The sequence below is a fragment of the Anomaloglossus baeobatrachus genome, chromosome 9 (assembly GCF_048569485.1).
Source record: "Anomaloglossus baeobatrachus isolate aAnoBae1 chromosome 9, aAnoBae1.hap1, whole genome shotgun sequence".
Taxonomy (NCBI): Eukaryota; Metazoa; Chordata; class Amphibia; order Anura; family Aromobatidae; genus Anomaloglossus; species Anomaloglossus baeobatrachus.
Genome location: NC_134361.1, coordinates 19,900,453 through 19,918,893, shown reverse-complemented (window position 1 = coordinate 19,918,893; position 18,441 = coordinate 19,900,453). Strand labels below are relative to the sequence as shown.

At 47.3% G+C, this 18,441-nt stretch overlaps 2 protein-coding genes across 6 annotated transcripts in view; one reads left to right on the top strand and one right to left on the bottom strand.

Moving 5' to 3' along the window:
* Positions 1 to 10,539, top strand: part of RGL2 (ral guanine nucleotide dissociation stimulator like 2) — a 187,615-nt gene extending 177,076 nt beyond the window's left edge. For all 5 annotated transcript variants that reach the window (XM_075323212.1, XM_075323207.1, XM_075323208.1 and 2 more), the window contains 8 exons: positions 2,933 to 3,007; positions 3,158 to 3,190; positions 3,603 to 3,724; positions 5,588 to 5,686; positions 5,770 to 5,866; positions 5,989 to 6,237; positions 8,479 to 8,587; positions 10,009 to 10,539. In XM_075323212.1, coding sequence (XP_075179327.1) covers positions 2,933 to 3,007; positions 3,158 to 3,190; positions 3,603 to 3,724; positions 5,588 to 5,686; positions 5,770 to 5,866; positions 5,989 to 6,237; positions 8,479 to 8,587; positions 10,009 to 10,199 — 975 coding nt within the window. In that variant the 3' untranslated portion in view covers positions 10,200 to 10,539. The remainder of the gene's footprint in view (positions 1 to 2,932; positions 3,008 to 3,157; positions 3,191 to 3,602; positions 3,725 to 5,587; positions 5,687 to 5,769; positions 5,867 to 5,988; positions 6,238 to 8,478; positions 8,588 to 10,008) is intronic.
* An 89-nt stretch (positions 10,540 to 10,628) lies between these two features.
* PFDN6 (prefoldin subunit 6) overlaps positions 10,629 to 18,441 on the bottom strand; it is a 12,998-nt gene continuing 5,185 nt past the window's right edge. Inside the window, exons 2-5 of the mRNA XM_075323214.1 lie at positions 16,353 to 16,416; positions 14,197 to 14,267; positions 12,887 to 13,011; positions 10,629 to 10,907 (exon numbers count right to left, since the gene is read on the bottom strand). Coding sequence (XP_075179329.1) covers positions 10,787 to 10,907; positions 12,887 to 13,011; positions 14,197 to 14,267; positions 16,353 to 16,416 — 381 coding nt within the window. The 3' untranslated portion in view covers positions 10,629 to 10,786. The remainder of the gene's footprint in view (positions 10,908 to 12,886; positions 13,012 to 14,196; positions 14,268 to 16,352; positions 16,417 to 18,441) is intronic.

Genomic DNA, 18,441 nt, shown 5'->3' with positions numbered 1-18,441 from the left:
ATGGCGGCAGTGGTAGCAGTCTTGCACTCCCAGGGACACTCCGTGATCTCTTATCTGGACGATCTACTTGTCAAGGCACCCTCTCAGGAGGCATGCCAACTCAGCCTGAATGTTACGCTGGAGACTCTCCAGTCTTTCGGGTGGATCATCAACTTTGCAAAGTCAAATCTGTCACCAACTCAGTCTCTAACGTTTCTTGGCATGGAGTTCCATACTCTATCAGCGATAGTGAAGCTTCCGCTGACCAAGCAGAGGTCACTACAGATAGGGGTGCGGTCGCTTCTTCAGGGCCAGTCGCACTCCTTGAGGCGCCTCATGCACTTCCTAGGGAAGATGGTGGCAGCCATGGAAGCAGTTCCCTTTGCGCAGTTTCATCTGCGTCCTCTTCAATGGGACATTCTTCGCCAATGGGACGGGAAGTCGACATCCCTGGACAGAGAAGTCTTCCTTTCTCAGGCGGCCAAGGACTCTCTGCAATGGTGGCTTCTGCCCAACTCATTGTCACAGGGAAGATCCTTCCTACCTCCATCCTGGGCAGTGGTCACGACAGACGCGAGTCTGTCAGGGTGGGGAGCAGTCTTTCTCCACCACAGGGCTCAGGGGACGTGGACTCAGCAAGAGTCCACCCTGCAGATCAATGTTCTGGAGATCAGAGCAGTGTATCTGGCACTTCTAGCCTTCCAGCAGTGGCTGGAAGGAAGGCAGATCCGAATCCAGTCGGACAACTCCACAGCGGTGGCATACATCAACCACCAAGGAGGGACGCGCAGTCGGCAAGCCTTCCAGGAAGTCAGGCGGATTCTGACGTGGGTGGAGGACACAGCATCCACCATATCCGCGGTACACATCCCGGGCGTAGAAAACTGGGAAGCAGACTTCCTCAGTCGCCAAGGGATAGACGCAGGGGAATGGTCCCTTCACCCGGACGTGTTTCAGGAAATCTGTCGCCGGTGGGGGGTGCCGGACGTCGACCTCATGGCGTCTCGGCACAACCACAAGGTCCCGGCATTCATGGCGCGGTCGCGCGATCAAAGGGCTCTGGCGGCAGACGCCTTGGTCCAAGATTGGTCGCAGTTCCGACTCCCATATGTATTCCCGCCTCTGGCACTCTTGCCCAGAGTGTTGCGCAAGATCAGATCCGATTGCACCCGCGTCATACTCGTCGCCCCAGACTGGCCGAGGAGATCGTGGTACCCGGATCTGTGGCATCTCACGGTCGGCCGACCGTGGTCACTTCCAGACCGGCCAGACTTACTGTCCCAAGGGCCGTTTTTCCATCAGAATTCTGCTGCCCTGAACCTGACTGTGTGGCCATTGAATCCTGGATCCTAGCGTGTGCAGGATTGTCTCAAGGAGTTGTTGCTACCATGAGGCAGGCTAGGAAGCCCACGTCTGCCAAGATCTACCACAGGACGTGGAAGATTTTCTTATCATGGTGCTCTGCTCAGGGAGTGTCTCCCTGGCCATTTGCATTGCCTACTCTTCTTTCCTTCCTACAATCGGGGTTAGAAAAAGGCTTGTCGCTTGGCTCACTTAAAGGGCAAGTCTCGGCACTATCAGTGTTTTTTCAGAAGCATCTGGCACGTCTGTCTAAGGTGCGCACGTTTCTACAGGGGGTTTGTCATATTGTACCCCCGTACAGGCGGCCGTTAGATCCATGGGATCTGAATAGGGTACTAGTTGCTCTACAGAAGCCGCCTTTCGAGCCTTTGAAAGAGGTTTCCTTTTCTCGCCTGTCACAGAAAGTGGTGTTTCTAGTGGCGATCACGTCTCTTCGGAGAGTGTCTGAGCTGGCAGCACTGTCATCCAAGGCTCCTTTCCTGGTGGTCCACCAGGACAAGGTGGTTTTGCGCCCCACTCCAGAATTTCTTCCTAAAGTAGTTTCTGATTTCCATCTAAATCAGGACATTTGCTTACCTTCTTTCTGTCCTCATCCGGTTTACCGGTATGAAAAGGATTTGCATTTGTTAGATCTGGTCAGAGCAATCAGAATCTACATCTCCCGCACGGCGCCCTTGCGCCGCTCCGAGGCACTTTTTGTCCTTGTCGCTGGTCCGCGCAAGGGATTGCAGGCTTCTAAAGCCACCCTGGCTCGATGGATCAAAGAACCAATTCTGGAAGCCTACCGTTCGGCTGGACTTCCGGTTCCATCAGGGCTGAAGGCCCATTCAACCAGAGCCGTGGGTGCGTCCTGGGCATTACGCCACCAGGCTACGGCTCAACAGGTGTGCCAGGCAGCTACCTGGTCCAGTCTGCACACTTTCACCAAACATTATCAGGTGCATACCTATGCTTCGGCGGATGCCAGCCTAGGTAGAAGAGTCCTGCAGGCGGCGGTGGCTTCCCAGTAGGGGGGCGCTGTCTTGCAGCTCTGACAAGAGGTATTTCTTTACCCACCCAGGGACAGCTTTTGAACGTCCCAATTGTCTGGGTCTCCCAATAGAGCGCTGAAGAAGAAGGGAATTTTGTTACTTACCGTAAATTCCTTTTCTTCTAGCTCTTATTGGGAGACCCAGCACCCGCCCTGTTGTCCTTCGGGATTTTTGGTTTTGTTTGCGGGTACACATGTTGTTCATGTTGAACGGTTTGTCAGTTCTCCGATGTTATTCGGAGTTAATTTGTTTAAACCAGTTATTGGCTTTCCTCCTTCTTGCTTTGGCACTAAAACTGGAGAACCCGTGATTCCACGGGGGGTGTATAGCCAGAAGGGGAGGGGCCTTACACTTTTTAGTGTAATACTTTGTGTGGCCTCCGGAGGCAGTAGCTATACACCCAATTGTCTGGGTCTCCCAATAAGAGCTAGAAGAAAAGGAATTTACGGTAAGTAACAAAATTCCCTTCGTTCCCACTGCAGACGCCATGATGTGGGGTTAGGATGATGGTGAGCTTCTCCATCACTGGTAACTCCTTTTACCGTTTTCCTCCATCACAGGGGGTCATCCCGTACCTCGGAGTCTTCCTCACTGACCTTGTCATGCTGGACTCCGCCATCCGGGACCAGCTAGAGGTGAGTCTTCCTGAAAGAACGGCCACATTTCTCATATTATATGATCAGGCATCATGGTCATTGTTTGAGCGTCCTTGGACCTTGCGGGGATCATGGTTGACACCCGAATGGGATGACGCTTCATGAATTTTCTATCTCTTTTGATTGCAGAATGGATACCTGAACTTTGAGAAGCGCCGGAAGGTAAGTGCATAGACTTTTATATATGTAGCACTATTAAAGGGAGCCTCCAGCTAAACAGACAGTGTGTGCTATGGGGGGTTCCAGCTTGGCTGAAATGTGCTAATTTTGGTGCTAAAGTTGATATGGCTGCATCACTTTCCTGCAGATGATTACCGGTATATTAATGTGCTGGTGCAGAGGACGGACTGCTGCTCTCTAGATTGCTGACGGATTTGCATAAAAAAAAGAGGTCAGATTGTAAAGAGCAGAAGCACTGTCTGTAATGGATGATTAGATTTCCATATTGCTGCACTTTGTGCTCATTTTATAAGATGTAATCTCCTCTGCACCCTGCGATCTCCAGTGATGTGTGATTTGCAAATAATGACTTGTTTCTTCTTTCCTTCCCCCCCCCCCCCCCCCCGACATTCAGGAGTTTGAGTCACTTTCTCAGATCCGTATTCTGCAGACCGTCTGCCTGGGCTATCGCTTAACTTCAGATCCGCACTTTACGGGCTGGTTCCGGAAACTGCGTCTGATCAGTGAGGATGAGAGGTGACTATGAGAAGGGATCCTCGAGACTGATATAGTATTACATGGCCTAACAGCCCGATTAGAAGTCTGGATGTTCTTAAAGGGAACCTGTCAGGTCTATTATGCACCCAGAACCACGAGCAGTTCTGGGTGCATATTGCTAATCTCTGCCTAACCGTCCCTGTATACACTAGCATAGATAAAGAGATCTTTAGAAACATTTTCTAAAGATCTTTTACTGTATGCTAATGAGCGTTAGTTCCCTGGCCAGTCGCCCTCATTAGCATGTTCGTACGCCTCTGTGGATGTGCTATCATGCTAATCAATACGCAGCATCACAGGATGATCCCACTCACCTTTTCCTTCACTCCCCACATTCGTTCACTTGCTCGTTCTTGTCACTTCCACCTCAAAAACATCTCAAGAATTTGACCTTTTTTTTACCGTTGACTCTGCAAAAACTCTTACTGTCGCTCATTCATTCTCGCCTGGATTATTGTAACTCTTTACTAATTGGTCTCCCTGTTACTAAACTCTCCCCTCTCCAATCCATTCTGAATGCCGCAGCCAGGATCATTTTCCTCTCCAACCGCTTCACTGATGCCTCTGCTCTGTGCCAGTCATTGCACTGGTTGCCTATCCGTTACAGAATCCAATATAAACCTATCACTCTCACAAAGCTCTCCATGGTTCCGCACCACCGTACATCTCCTCCCTCATCTCTGTCTATCACCCCACCCGTGCCCTCCGCTCTGCTAATGACTTAAGACTGACATCCTCAACATTTCGAACCGCCCACTCCCGTCTTCAAGATTTCTCACGAGCTGCACCTATGCTCTGGAACACACTACCAAGAGCAATCCGATTAATTCCCAACATCCACACCTTTTTAAGCGGGCCCTAAAAACGCATTTCTTTAGACTAGCCTATCACCTCACTGCCCTGATCTAATCTAGTCCCATTCTGCCCTTCAAAAAACTGACTTCCAGTTCTCGTCCCCTGTACCTATATAAATTCTCACCGACTGGTTCATGCAGCTGCTTTTGAATACCCTATTAAATCGATGGCTGGACCATATATGACTAGCTTTTCTCCCCCCCCCCCCCATTCACCTTTTGTGCCTCCCCTATTCCCTCATAGACTGTAGCGTACGAGCACGGCCCTCACTCCTCCTGGTGTCTTAATTTTGTTATTTTGTATTGTCTGTACATGTCCTCTCTTAATTGTAAAGCGCTGCGGACTATGTTGGCGCTATAGAAATAAAACTTATTATTATATTATTACTCACCTCATCACCGCACGACACTGGATCTCGGCTCACTGTGCACGATCCCGGACTTCCGGTTATGCGCACTACTTCAGTTTGAAACCAGGACGCGTACTCCCGACATCGTAGTTCGCATGACTGAAACTCCGGGGTCATGCGCAATGAGCCGAAATCCAGTGTCGGGCGGTGATGGCAGCGGAGAGGTGAGTGAGAGCATCCTCTGATGCTGCGCGTTCATTAGCATGTTAGCAAGACCACAGGGACCCACAGGGGTGTACTAACATGCTATGGGGCCGACTAGCAAGGAAAGCAACGCCTTTAGGACTAGTCCCCTCACTCATTAGCATACAGTAAAGATCTTTGGAAATACTTTTTCTAAAGATCTCTATCTATGCTACTAGATACGGGGACGGTTAGACAGGGATTAGCAATATGCACCCAGAACTGCTCGTGGTTCTGGGTTTATATTGGACCTGACAGGTTACATTTAAAGGGAAAGTATCATGAGGGTTTTGTTTATTGCGCCTCTACACACTACAAATGGTTGATTACGGGAAACACCGGGTGGTAAATATGTCTGATTATTACAGTGTATTTATTGGTGTCACCTTTTGCAGTTACCGACTGTCATGTGAGATCGAGTCGAACCAAGATGCAACTGTTACACCACCGGCAAACACGGTGAAGCCGACGGTGATCATCACACACTGCACGGAGTGAGTAGAAATCCAGAAAACTCACTAATGGTGCCACGTTATCAAAACCCTCACTTTACGCTAACGCTGTCTGCTTCCATCAGCCTTTTGGCCTCCATTGCTGCACCTTTTGGACCCGGCATGCACTTGGTGTCCTGGGATACACCGTGTGATCGGCTGATGACACCAGGCCTGAGTGCGGTATGGATACTTTTACATGATTTCTTTTTGGGATTAATAACAGTGTGGGATGGGAGATTTACACTTAGTCATTCATAACGGCCTCTGCAATACAATGTCCTTTTATCTATCCTCCCTAACAGCAACAGAAGAGCCCTTCAGTTCCAGCATTGGACACACAAAGCTCTCCCAAACCAGCGCACAAAGGCTTCCTGACCCCATCAGTCACGGTGCGGACACACAGGCGCTCTGCATCTTGTGGCAGTCCTTTAAATATGGCGGTGCAGCCCAGTGCGTCTTCTGAGAGCATCACTGACTCCACCGGAGACTCCCGCATCATCCGAGCACGTGTGGAGCCGGCCGAGGAGAACAGTGTATACAAGAGCGTGCGGGTGAGAAGACACCGACGGGGTGCTGGGTATTCTAGGATTCCATCAGTACTACCGGGCTTGGGGTCTCCTATAATGCCGCAGTTTGCACCAGACCAGGGTCACCAACTCGACTTTTTAATCTTTTCTGGATAGCTTATCAAAAAATCAAGGACAGACAATATTTTTTTACAGAAACATTAGAAAACCATAAACCATTATGATTACAAGTGAGCCATGTCTACAGCCCATAATGATACGTAGAAATCGGCTGCATTCACTATAAACAATTAGGCTATGTTCACACACTGCGTTTTTTACCTGAATATTTGCTGCAGAAATTGCTTGAGAAATTCTTGTAAGCTTTCTGCACACATTACCCAGCAAGACCTATGGCAAAAAAAATTAGCTGTGCGCACACTGCATTTTTTTTCTTAAGAAAATTCTTTCAGTAGATTTTCTTTAAGAAGTAGTGACTGCTCGTTCTTTCTTTTCTCCAGCTTAACTGCGGTATTCACTCCATTGACTGTAATGTAATCATGAAATCACGCAGAAAAAAACGCAGGTAGCAAATTGTGCGTTTCATTGCGTTTTCCTGCGTTATTCCCCCAGTATTTCAGGTGTTTCAGGACATAATGTTCATCCCTGTCCTGCGTTTTGCAGAGAAATGATGTCATTATGACAGGAAGAGGAAGCTGAGCAGAGAGTAAACACAGATCACACTCAATTCCTGGAAGCCGCACGGAAGCACTTCCGTGTGACCTCCGTCGGGTGCCCGTGCAGTCTGTGTCCCGCTCCCTGCCAGCCCCGCGGCTGCCCGCACTGCAGTATCAGCAGCTTCTCACACTGCAGTGCGGGCAGCCGTGGGGATGACTAGCGCTGCTGTCAGGAGGTTAGATGAGATCATTACCTGCACTCCTGACGTCAGCGCTGTCACTGCCTTCCATTGCCCGACGCGTTCTTACGTCACGTCTCGCGGGCGGCCCGAGACTGTCACTAGCGGTGATGTCACGGGCTCCCACGATTCTTCGCTGTGAACGCGGTGGGCATAGAAGTGCTGACAGTGTTGATATTAGGAGAGCTGGAGATCGTCACAGCAGGTAATGATCTCATCTAATCTCCTGACAGCAGCGCCCGTCATCCCTTGCAGTGACCTGGGCTGACCTATTGATGTAAGCTCAGGTCACTGCACTGCTCTCCCAGCCAATGGGGAACATTCTATTCATTGACTGGGACAGTGACTATGGTATGGATCGTCGTGGGACCCCCTTAGTGGTTTATGCCGGACCTGGATTTGATTGTTCTTTTCAATAAAATGGTGAAAGAGGGAATGTTTTGGGGAGTGTTTTTTTTTTTTTTTCAAATAAAACTTCTTTTGTCTTTTTTTTTTTTTTTTTCTTTCTGACTGACTGGGTTGGTGATGTCAGGTATCTGATAGACGCTTGACATCACTAACCCCGGGGCTTGATGCCAGGTGACATTACATATCTGGTATCAACCCCATATTACCCCATTTGCCACAGCACCAGGGCAACGGGATGAGTTGGGGAAAAGCACCAGGATTGGTACGTCTAATGGATGCGCCACTTCTGGGGCGGCTGTGGCCTGCTATTTTTAGGCTGGGGAGTATCCAATAACTGTGGACCTCCCTAGTCTGAGAATACCAGACTACAGCTGTCTGCTTTACCTTGGCTGGTGATCCAATTTGGGGGGGAGGGGAGGGGGGGAAGAGAGAGAGAGAGAAACATCCACGTTTTTTGTTTTAAATTATTTATTTAATGTAAAATAACAGCGTGGGGTATCCTCTGTTTTGGATTACCAGCCAAGGTAAAGCTGCCAGCTGTGGTCTGGAGGCTGCGGCCGTCTGCTTTACCATAGCTGGCTACAAAAGATATGGGGGAGACCATGTAGTTTTTTTAATTCATCTATCAATTATCTATATTTATTGCTGTTAAAGCATTAAAAAAAAACGTAGAGACTAACCTGCAAAAAAACCGCAGTAAAACGCATGTGTTATTGGTGCATTTTTTTTTTTTTTTAACGTAGGTGTGCTAATCCTTCACTCAAGAAATTTGAGAAAAATCCTTTTTCTAGTGCGCACATAGCCTTATAGTCAGAAAAATCTGTATCATTTTCTTCAGCGTAAAAAAAAAAAAAATTACGGACAGGGTAAAAAGTGCCCCCATTGTTACAGACTGTCCCGGAATTTATTTTTGGATGGTAGGCCACAGGGTCTTCTATAATCTATTTGGTCTTGCATTTCAGATCAGTAGTCAGGAGAAAGCTCCCACGGTGATTGACCGGATCATACAGAAACATCATATGAGCCTGCAGGGGCCACAGGAACTTGTGCAGTTGTTGCCGGGTAATAAAGGTGAGATCCTATAGATGTCTGACACTATATAATATAGAGCGACATCACTCTGTGGTATAACATGTAATATGGTCATCTTATAAAATACAGTGTGTCCACCCATATCCTGTCCACCGCTATTAACTTGAGAACGGCGGCAGCTATAGGCATAGAAGCGGTGTCTAGGTATAGTAAAGTAGCCATGCCCTATGCAATGAAACCACCTATAGCACCACCTGGTTGAAAACAACAGAGTTAGCATTTTTATCTTAAATGGAACGAGAGAGAAAAAAAAGTGAATTACAAAGTTGCAGGGCATCATCAATTCAATACGAATCCACACCTTGCATATACAGAAATGCTATGATTAGAGCGTGTAAAACTCACAAGGCTGCGGACGTGAAGCCATACCTCATGGAGACCTTCTTACAAGTCAAGTGTATGGTGGCTGTGTGGAGTGGTCTCCACACTCACCTGACCTGACCCCATTGGACTTCTTTCTGTGAGGTCACATCAAATAGCAGGTGTATGCGACCCCTCCACCAACATTGCAGGACCTACGACAACGTATCACAGATGCTTGTGCAAACGTGTCACCTACCATATTGCACAATGTGCAGCAAGATACAGTATGCTGTGCAGAGGCCAGATGTGCATTGCAGCTGACGGGGGCCACTAATGAGCGCCATATGTGTGACCAGCATTCAATGGGTTTTTTTTTTTGGGGAAGGGAGGGGGCGCTGGGTTTCATATCATAGCATTTCTGTATGCAAGGTGTCTATTCGTATTGAATTGATGATGCCCTACAATTTTTTTTTTTTAATTCACTTTATTTCTCCAGCTCGTTCCATTTGAGATAAAAAATGCTAACTCCGTTTTCCACCAGGTGGCGCTATAGGTGGTTTCATTGTGTAGCACATGGCTACTTTACTATACCTAGACACCACTTCTATGCCTATAGCTGCCGCCGTTCTCAAGTTAATGGCGGTGGACAGGATATGGGTGGACACGCTGTATGTACATGCTGTTTGTGAAAAAAAATCGGGGTCAAAAACCTCTCCTGCTAGCATGGGTGGGGGTCTGACATTTCTCAGACATTATGACATAAGGTATATTACTATATGTGATAGAACCTAGTTCTGCACAATTATGTTTTAGGTGTTTGCCTTCAATAACCACAGTAATGTCTGAGTGGCTCAGTGGTTAGCACTGCAGCTTTGCAGCGCTGGGGTCCTGGGTTCAAATCCCACTAAGGACACCATCTGCAAGGAGTTTATGTTCTCCCCGTGTTTGCATGGGTTTCCTCCCACACTCCAAAAAACATACTCACAGGGAACCTAGATTGTGAGCCCCAATGGGGACAGAGTTGCAATTGTATGTAAAGCGCTGTGGAATTAACAACGCTATATAAATGAATAAATATTATTATTATTATCCTACAGAGCTGGTCATCCCTGGAACGGCCAACGTCTTCTATGCCATGAGCGCAGCCAGCTTGGATTTCCTGGTCCGTTCACATCTCCCCACCGCGGCCCCTCAACCTGAAGCCCGGCACCATCTGAAGGCGCAAATCCATTCCACCTACCCCAAAATCAAGGCCAAAGCTGGAGACTTTGCTAAGTCCCTGTTCTAATATTTACTTGTAGGACCGACGCTACATAAGGACATTTCCTGTGACACTGGGGGCTACTGTTTCTTTTAAATTCTGGCCCTCAGCACAATCGCACGTTGTTTCATTCGGATGTTACAACATCGATAACTCTCTTTTGGCTGACGAGAACTGACGCTACAGGAACTGAGGCAATTCAGTCACGTGGCGTCTGCGGCGTGCTCAGGATATGACACCGCTCTGCATGTAAAGTGCTGCTCAACCCTCCATACACTATAATGAAACACTATGTACTGTTACTATGAGGCTGGATCTGTTTGTATTTCTATGTTATGTTTTATCAGATATTATATTTAAAAAGAAAAACAACCTTTGTAAAGTTATGTCTCCGCGTGTCCCACTAGCCCAGCAGGGCTTATAGCTTCTAAACATCATGAGCCAGTACACACAATATGGCATCCAGTGAACATTTAATAAGTCACCTGCATGACACTGTATACCCCTCCCCCAGTGATAAGCAGTATAATAAAAAAAGTGTGAGGACGAGTGACCAGGAGAACATTATACGCAATGTCCCTCCAGTCTATAAATAGTGAGAAAGGCACAGCGCCTCAAGCCTTCACTGCCCCCTTGCCCTGCGCCCGCTGGTATTCTTGCTGCAGCTTCGTCAGCGACGTGCGTTGTTGCTCTGATCGCTGCTCCAGTTCTTTCAGTAAAGTTTCATATCTCTTACTGTGACAGAAAAGAAAAATGATTAAGGCCCTTACAGGAGAGAGAATAAGGGCTGCGGATGACGGGAGTATTTACACTTTTACATCATATAGAAGAAAAGTCTCGAACCACAGACCGGGGTGAAACCTCAATACACCATCTGTGTGTACATCACATATCGAAACCGGTGGATTTGCAGAATATGGACTCATTCAGTGTCCATATTCAAACGATAATGAAGGTAAAACCAGAATGAGCGGATCCTGTGACAACCCAGCAAACTAGGGTAATGTATACATACAGTGGGTGAAATAAGTATTGAACACGTCACCAATTTTCCAAATAAATATATTTTTATAGCTGCTATTGGCATGAATTTCTCACCAGATGTTGGAAACAACCCATCCAATCCCCACAGCCAAAGAAATCAAACCATAAAGGTCCAGAAATGTAATATGTAATAATGAGAAATGACACAGGGAAGAACTATAACACGTTACTGAAATGTATCTAATACTTTATTCAAAAGCCTTTACTGATCATGAAGATTCCAGATGCCTCCTGTATGGAGACACTAGTCTCCTGCATTGCTCAGGTGGATTTTGGCCCATTCGCCCGCACACACTCACATCCTACAGGTCCCGGCTCCTTCTATGAACTCGGAGCTTTAGTTCCTTCCAGATATTTTCTATTTGATTCAGCTCTGGTGATCGGCTCGGCCATTCTAGAAGATTTATTTTCTTTCTCTGAAGCTAGTTAAGATATTTCTTGATTGTGTGTTTGGGATCATGGTCTGGCTGAAATGTCCACCCTTGTTTCATCTTCATCATCTTGGGAGATGGCAGCAGATTTTTATCAAGAATGTCTCGGAACATTTGTCCATTCATCCTTCTTTCAACTATGACGTTTTTCAGTGCCATATACTGAACAACAGCTGCACACCATGATCTTACCACCTCCACACCTGTTGTTGGTGTTTTTGGGCGATTTGCCCTTTGGCCTCCAAACATTGTGTACTATGGCCTCCAAAGAGTCAATTTTAGTCTCATCTGACAATACTATATTCTCCAGTATTTCACAGGCTTCTCTAAATGATGAAGAAACTTTAAACGCAGTTTATTATATAGCCCAATAACTGTATTCAACCGAGGCAATCTTGAAGATAAATAATATTTTATTGAAGCATTAGCGCTACATCCTTCTTTTGTTCAGCAATGGAGTCTTCGTGGCGCATATAGGACAGGCCATGGCGGGGGGAGTGCATTACTTATTGTTTTCTGTGAAACAATTGTACCTGCCGATTCCAGATCTCTCTGTCGCTCCTCACATGTGGTCATTGGCTCTTGACAACTCTTCAGATAATTATTTTACCCCTTTGTCTGAAATCTTGCTGGGAGCACCTGGTCGTGGCCAGTTTATGGTGAAATGATGTTCGTTTTTTTTCTGGATTATGGTCCCAGCAGAGCTCACTGGAACCTTTCAGTAGTTTAGAAATTTTTCTGTAACCAATGCCATCAGTATGTTTTGCAACAATAACGTTGTGAAGATCTTGAGACAGCTCACTGGTTTTACCCATCATAAGATGTTTCTTGTGTGGCACCTTGGTACTGAGACACCTTTTTATAGGCCATCAGTTGAACCAGCTGATATTTTTCACTAAGCGGCAGCATTGATTTCTAATTACTGACAAATTTTAGCTGGTGTCATACCTTCTGTTTTTTTCACCTTTCTTTCTTCAATACTTTTTCCCTGTTTCATTTTTCATTATTACACATAACTTAATTCATGGACATCTATGGTTTGATTTCTTTGCCTGTGTGGATTGGATGGGTTGTTACCAACATCTGGTGAGAAATTCATGTCAATAGCACCTTTAGCAATATATTTACATAGAAAATTGGTGCCATGTTCAATACTTTATTTCACTTGCTGTGCGTGTTTACTAATCTGTGTGTGTGATAGATAGATATATCTAATATGCATTGTATATTTCTACTCACATCTCTCCGTTTATATACTGCAATCTCTTGTCAACTGTGGACTTTGCCTCTTCTAGATCTTGTTTCACCAGGACCGGCCCAATGAGTTTATATACCGTGTTACTGTCATCCAGCAGAGCCAGCTCCTAAAATATAATATAAAATACGAGTTATATAGACTCCCCTCCCCAAATAATAAACCAATACAGAAATTAACTGGAAAATTAATCATTCTAGATATAGTGTGGGGCCCATATAGCGTTTATACAAGCAAAATTCTAAAAAAGTGTTGGGACATTATGTAAAATAAAACAAAAAGAAGAACGCATTGATTATATACCATAGATATCTGACTACCAACCCTCAAACACATGCACACTCGTACAGTTTGGGTGTGCATGTGTTCTCAATGGTAAGAGGGGAATAATCTGCCAATAATCACATCCAGTTGCCACTTCTCTTCCCTGGAAACCAAAGGACCAGACATATTGAAATTCAAGAACTTACCTTTCCCTAACATTTATAAGAGGAGAAACAGAACCTCGTATACATCGAAAATGGTTGCTTTTTTCATACATTTATTTTAGTGCCAATTTTGTCAGAATAGAAAGTGAAAAAAAAGGCTGCCTATAGGAAACTGAGCAAACTGCGTCCCCGATCTGTGTCTGGCATTTACTTAAGTAAATGGAGCAAGGTGCGATACTAGATGGCACATTTCTGGATAAATATAAGACACCCCTTACCCTTTATGACAGTGGTAAAAGCTGCAGCAGGAACGACTCCATGTTATAAATAAAACGCCTATATGTTTAAATGCCGCCTAGAAAATCTGTCATTGTGTCGCCGTGCGCCATCCACAGAGGAAATCCCTGATCACCGGAACAAAAAGCAGGAAATCAGCAGTGGAAATAAGTAAATACGGAAGCGTCCTGCATCCGCCAGATGTCCATGTGCCACACGATAAAGATCTCATTACAGGCAGAAATAAACCAATGATGCCAGAGAGAGGGGTGTAATGCCTCAGTACACCATTGGTGGCGCTGCCAGAGAACTGAACACCAACTGATAGATTTCTCCACAGATGAGAACTTGGGGGCGACAGCGGCAGGACCCCCCAAGTGATCGGCTCATTGTCAGGGGGGAAGGGCCTTTTAAGGAAATTCATTTCTATAGGACAACACTGCAATACTCGTCACAATCACTATTTTATTCCAGAGTGGGAAGGGGTTAAGCATTATTTATATAAAGCGGAGCGCTCCCATATCTGTGCCCGGTCTGCCCCTGCAGATCCAGAGACCCCCGTGCAGCAGCGCACAGAGCAGGTCACTCACGTCTTTCACTATGTTGTTCTCGGTGAGCTGCACCTCCAGCTTCTGTCGGACAGACATGTTGCTGCTGATATCTGGAGAAAGAAGATGTTGCCGAGTTAAATGTAATCTCTAAAAATAATTGTTCACCATTATGACCAAACAAATTTTTTTTTTTAGCAAACTTTGAAGTAAAAAATATCTGTTTGATGTATACAGCACCTATGCAGACTTATGAGTCCTCATGGTTACAGACAAATTATTCCTCTGTTGTCTGATCTTCGCCATCCTCCCTCCATCTGGCAGTTTGCAGCTTACAATCAGCAGTGAACAGAAGGAGCTGAGTGTCTGCAAACCCAGACTACACTCCCTGACAGACGTTCTGTCGCTTATCTATGTTATGTAAATAAAAGCTTATAAACTGACTTTAAATTCATCCATTGGTTTTATAAATTACTCATTTGAAAGCTGAAACCCTCCCAAATTTGGTTTAGGTTATGAAAATAAAGTTGTTGCAAAGCTGAAATATTGATCATTTAATGAACACAGAAAGGTCAGATTTTGGCAAGACAAAAGTTTTGTCGCCTTGTCATATAATGCACCCAATCCTTGTTTCCATCCTCACCTGCGCTCACTAAATGATCGGTTAGTTAGTGGGTGTGTTTAATAAGAAACCCAGCACCCCAGACCTTCACTTGAACTGCAACTTGACCTCTGAGAACATGCCAAAAATCCACCCTGCGACCAAAGCCTTGATTATGAAGAGGCTGAAGACCAGATCCACTGCAGAGGTGGCTGGCACCTTTAATGTGTCTCAGCGTCAAGTACAAAGAATTAAAAAAAGATTTGAAGAGACTGGAGATATTTTTTGACAAGCCCAGGTCCGGCAGACCCCGCAAGACAACTGCTCAGGAGGAACGTTTGTTGGTTCGAAAATCCAAAGCCAGCCCCTCTTCCACTGCAGCAGAGCTCCAACAGGCCTGGTCACCTCAAGTCCCTGTGTCAACTAGAACAGTTTGTAGGATTCTGTCTCGAAATGGCCTCCATGGTCGAATCAGTGCCCAGAAGCCAGCACTAAACAAAAGGCAATTTCAGAAACGTGTAGCGTTTGCCAAGTCCCACAGCCTGCTAAACAGATGGACACTGGAAAAGTGGCAAAAGGTGGATTTCTCTGATGAATCTTCAGTTGATTTACACCACAGCCACCGCAAATACTGCAAGAGACCTACTGGAACCCGTATGGATCCAAAATACACCCAGAAAACAGTTACATTTGGTGGTGGAAAGATCATGGTCTGGAGTTACATTGAGTATGGGCGTGTGCGAAACATTTGCAAGGAGGAGGGCAATATCAATAGCCTACAATATCAAGAAGTATTAGCTACCTCTTACATTCCCAATCATAAAAGGGGTCAAATTCTGCAGCAGGATGGTGCTCCATCTCATACATCCATCTCTACAACAAAGTTCCTCCTGGCAAAGAAGATCAAGGTGCTCAAGGACTGGCCAGCCCAGTCACCAGACATGAACATAATTGAGCATGTTTGGGGTAGAATGAAAGAGGAAGCTTGGAAGACAAAACCAAAGAATCTAGATGACCTCTGGGAGGCATGTAAGACTGCATTCTCTGCTATTCCTGATGACTTCATCAATAAATTGTATGAATCATTGTTGAACCGCATGGATGCTGTCCTTCAAGCTCATGGAAGTCACACAAAATATTAAATATGGCTCTAATAGTACCACAACTTCATTCACCAATGTTACGCAACACATCTTTGTATTAGAAGTTAATTATCTGTTTGAATTTCACATTACTTTTTGTGGGCGACAAAACTTTTGTCTTGCCAAAATCTGACCTTTCTGTGATCATTAAATGATCAATATTTCAGCTTTGCAGCAACTTTATTTTCATAACCTAAACCAAATTTGGGAGGGTTTCAGCTTTCAAAAGAGTAATTTATAAAACCAATGGATGAATTTAAAGTCAGGTTATAAGCTTTTATTTACATAACATGGATAAGCCACAGAACTGTCGGACTGTACACAGGGCTTTTATGTAGTCTGTTACCATGGAGACACATTACATAGAAGCTGAAGACACAAGATTCCCTTATACACGGTCCTCCCATTATAGTGTGTGTGGATAAATCCTTGCCCCCGTTGTCTCCTCCATTTACCTTTCTGCACCTGCTGGTATTTGGTGACCTCGGCCTGCAGCTTCTCCTGTAACTGTGTAGCCATCTGGGTGCAAAGAGAACAAGTTACACATAGAAATTCTGATCAATTCTAAGAAGACTCGGAAGGCATGGCCCTGTCCACGATATGCGTGGCCCCTCTGTCATGCGCTGTCCTTCCATCCAGAGATGTGGTCGCTGCTATTATTGGGGGCCCGGTGGTCCCTGTTAGGAGGGGCGGGGGGGCTTTCTGCACTTTTCAGCCCCTTGTATGTGGCTGCTCTGCTCACTGACGTCTCCTCTGTGGACGGTGTCTGCTCTAAACACTAAGGCCTCATTCACACCTCTGTATGGAACACAAACATGACAAAATGATACCAGAGACATCAGTGTGAGCAGTGCAGGGTCCTCTCTCCACCATCAGTGCGAGCAGTGCAGGGTCCTCTCTCCACCATCAGTGCGAGCAGTGCAGGGTCCTCTCTCCACCATCAGTGCGAGCAGTGCAGGGTCCTCTCTCCACCATCAGTGCGAGCAGTGCAGGGTCCTCTCGCCACCATCAGTGCGAGCAGTGCAGGGTCCTCTCTCCACCATCAGTGCGAGCAGTGCAGGGTCCTCTCTCCACCATCAGTGCGAGCAGTGCAGGGTCCTCTCTCCACCATCAGTGCGAGCAGTGCAGGGTCCTCTCTCCACCATCAGTGCGAGCAGTGCAGGGTCCTCTCTCCACCATCAATGCGAGCAGTGCAGGGTCCTCTCCCCACCATCAGTGCGAGCAGTGCAGGGTCCTCTCTCCACCATCAGTGCGAGCAGTGCAGGGTCCTCTCTCCACCATCAGTGCGAGCAGTGCAGGGTCCTCTCCCCACCATCAGTGCGAGCAGTGCAGGGTCCTCTCTCCACCATCAGTGCGAGCAGTGCAGGGTCCTCTCCCCACCATCAGTGGGAGCAGTGCAGGGTCCTCTCCCCACCATCAGTGCGAGCAGTGCAGGGTCCTCTCTCCACCATCAGTGCGAGCAGTGCAGGGTCCTCTCTCCACCATCAGTGCGAGCAGTGCAGGGTCCTCTCTCCACCATCAGTGCGAGCAGTGCAGGGTCCTCTCCCCACCATCAGTGCGAGCAGTGCAGGGTCCTCTCCCCACCATCAGTGCGAGCAGTGCAGGGTCCTCTCCCCACCATCAGTGCGAGCAGTGCAGGGTCCTCTCTCCACCATCAGTGCGAGGTCCTCTCCCCACCATCAGTGGGAGCAGTGCAGGGTCCTCTCTCCACCATCAGTGGGAGCAGTGCAGGGTCCTCTCTCCACCATCAGTGCGAGCAGTGCAGGGTCCTCTCCCCACCATCAGTGCGAGCAGTGCAGGGTCCTCTCCCCACCATCAGTGCGAGCAGTGCAGGGTCCTCTCTCCACCATCAGTGCGAGCAGTGCAGGGTCCTCTCCCCACCATCAGTGGGAGCAGTGCAGGGTCCTCTCTCCACCATCAGTGGGAGCAGTGCAGGGTCCTCTCTCCACCATCAGTGCGAGCAGTGCAGGGTCCTCTCTCCACCATCAGTGCGAGCAGTGCAGGGTCCTCTCTCCACCATCAGTGCGAGCAGTGCAGGGTCCTCTCCCCACCATCAATGCGAGCAGTGCAGGGTCCTCTCTCCACCATCAGTGCGAGCAGTGCAGGGTCCTCTCTCCACCATCAGTGGGAGCAGTGCAGGGTCCTCTCTCCACCATCAGTGCGAGCAGTGCAGGGTCCTCTCTCCACCATCAGTGCGAGCAGTGCAGGGTCCTCTCCCCACCATCAGTGCGAGCAGTGCAGGGTCCTCTCCCCACCATCAGTGCGAGCAGTGCAGGGTCCTCTCTCCACCATCAGTGCGAGCAGTGCAGGGTCCTCTCCCCACCATCAGTGCGAGCAGTGCAGGGTCCTCTCTCCACCATCAGTGCGAGCAGTGCAGGGTCCTCTCTCCACCATCAGTGCGAGCAGTGCAGGGTCCTCTCTCCACCATCAATGCGAGCAGTGCAGGGTCCTCTCGCCACCATCAATGCGAGCAGTGCAGGGTCCTCTCTCCACCATCAGTGCGAGCAGTGCAGGGTCCTCTCCCCACCATCAGTGCGAGCAGTG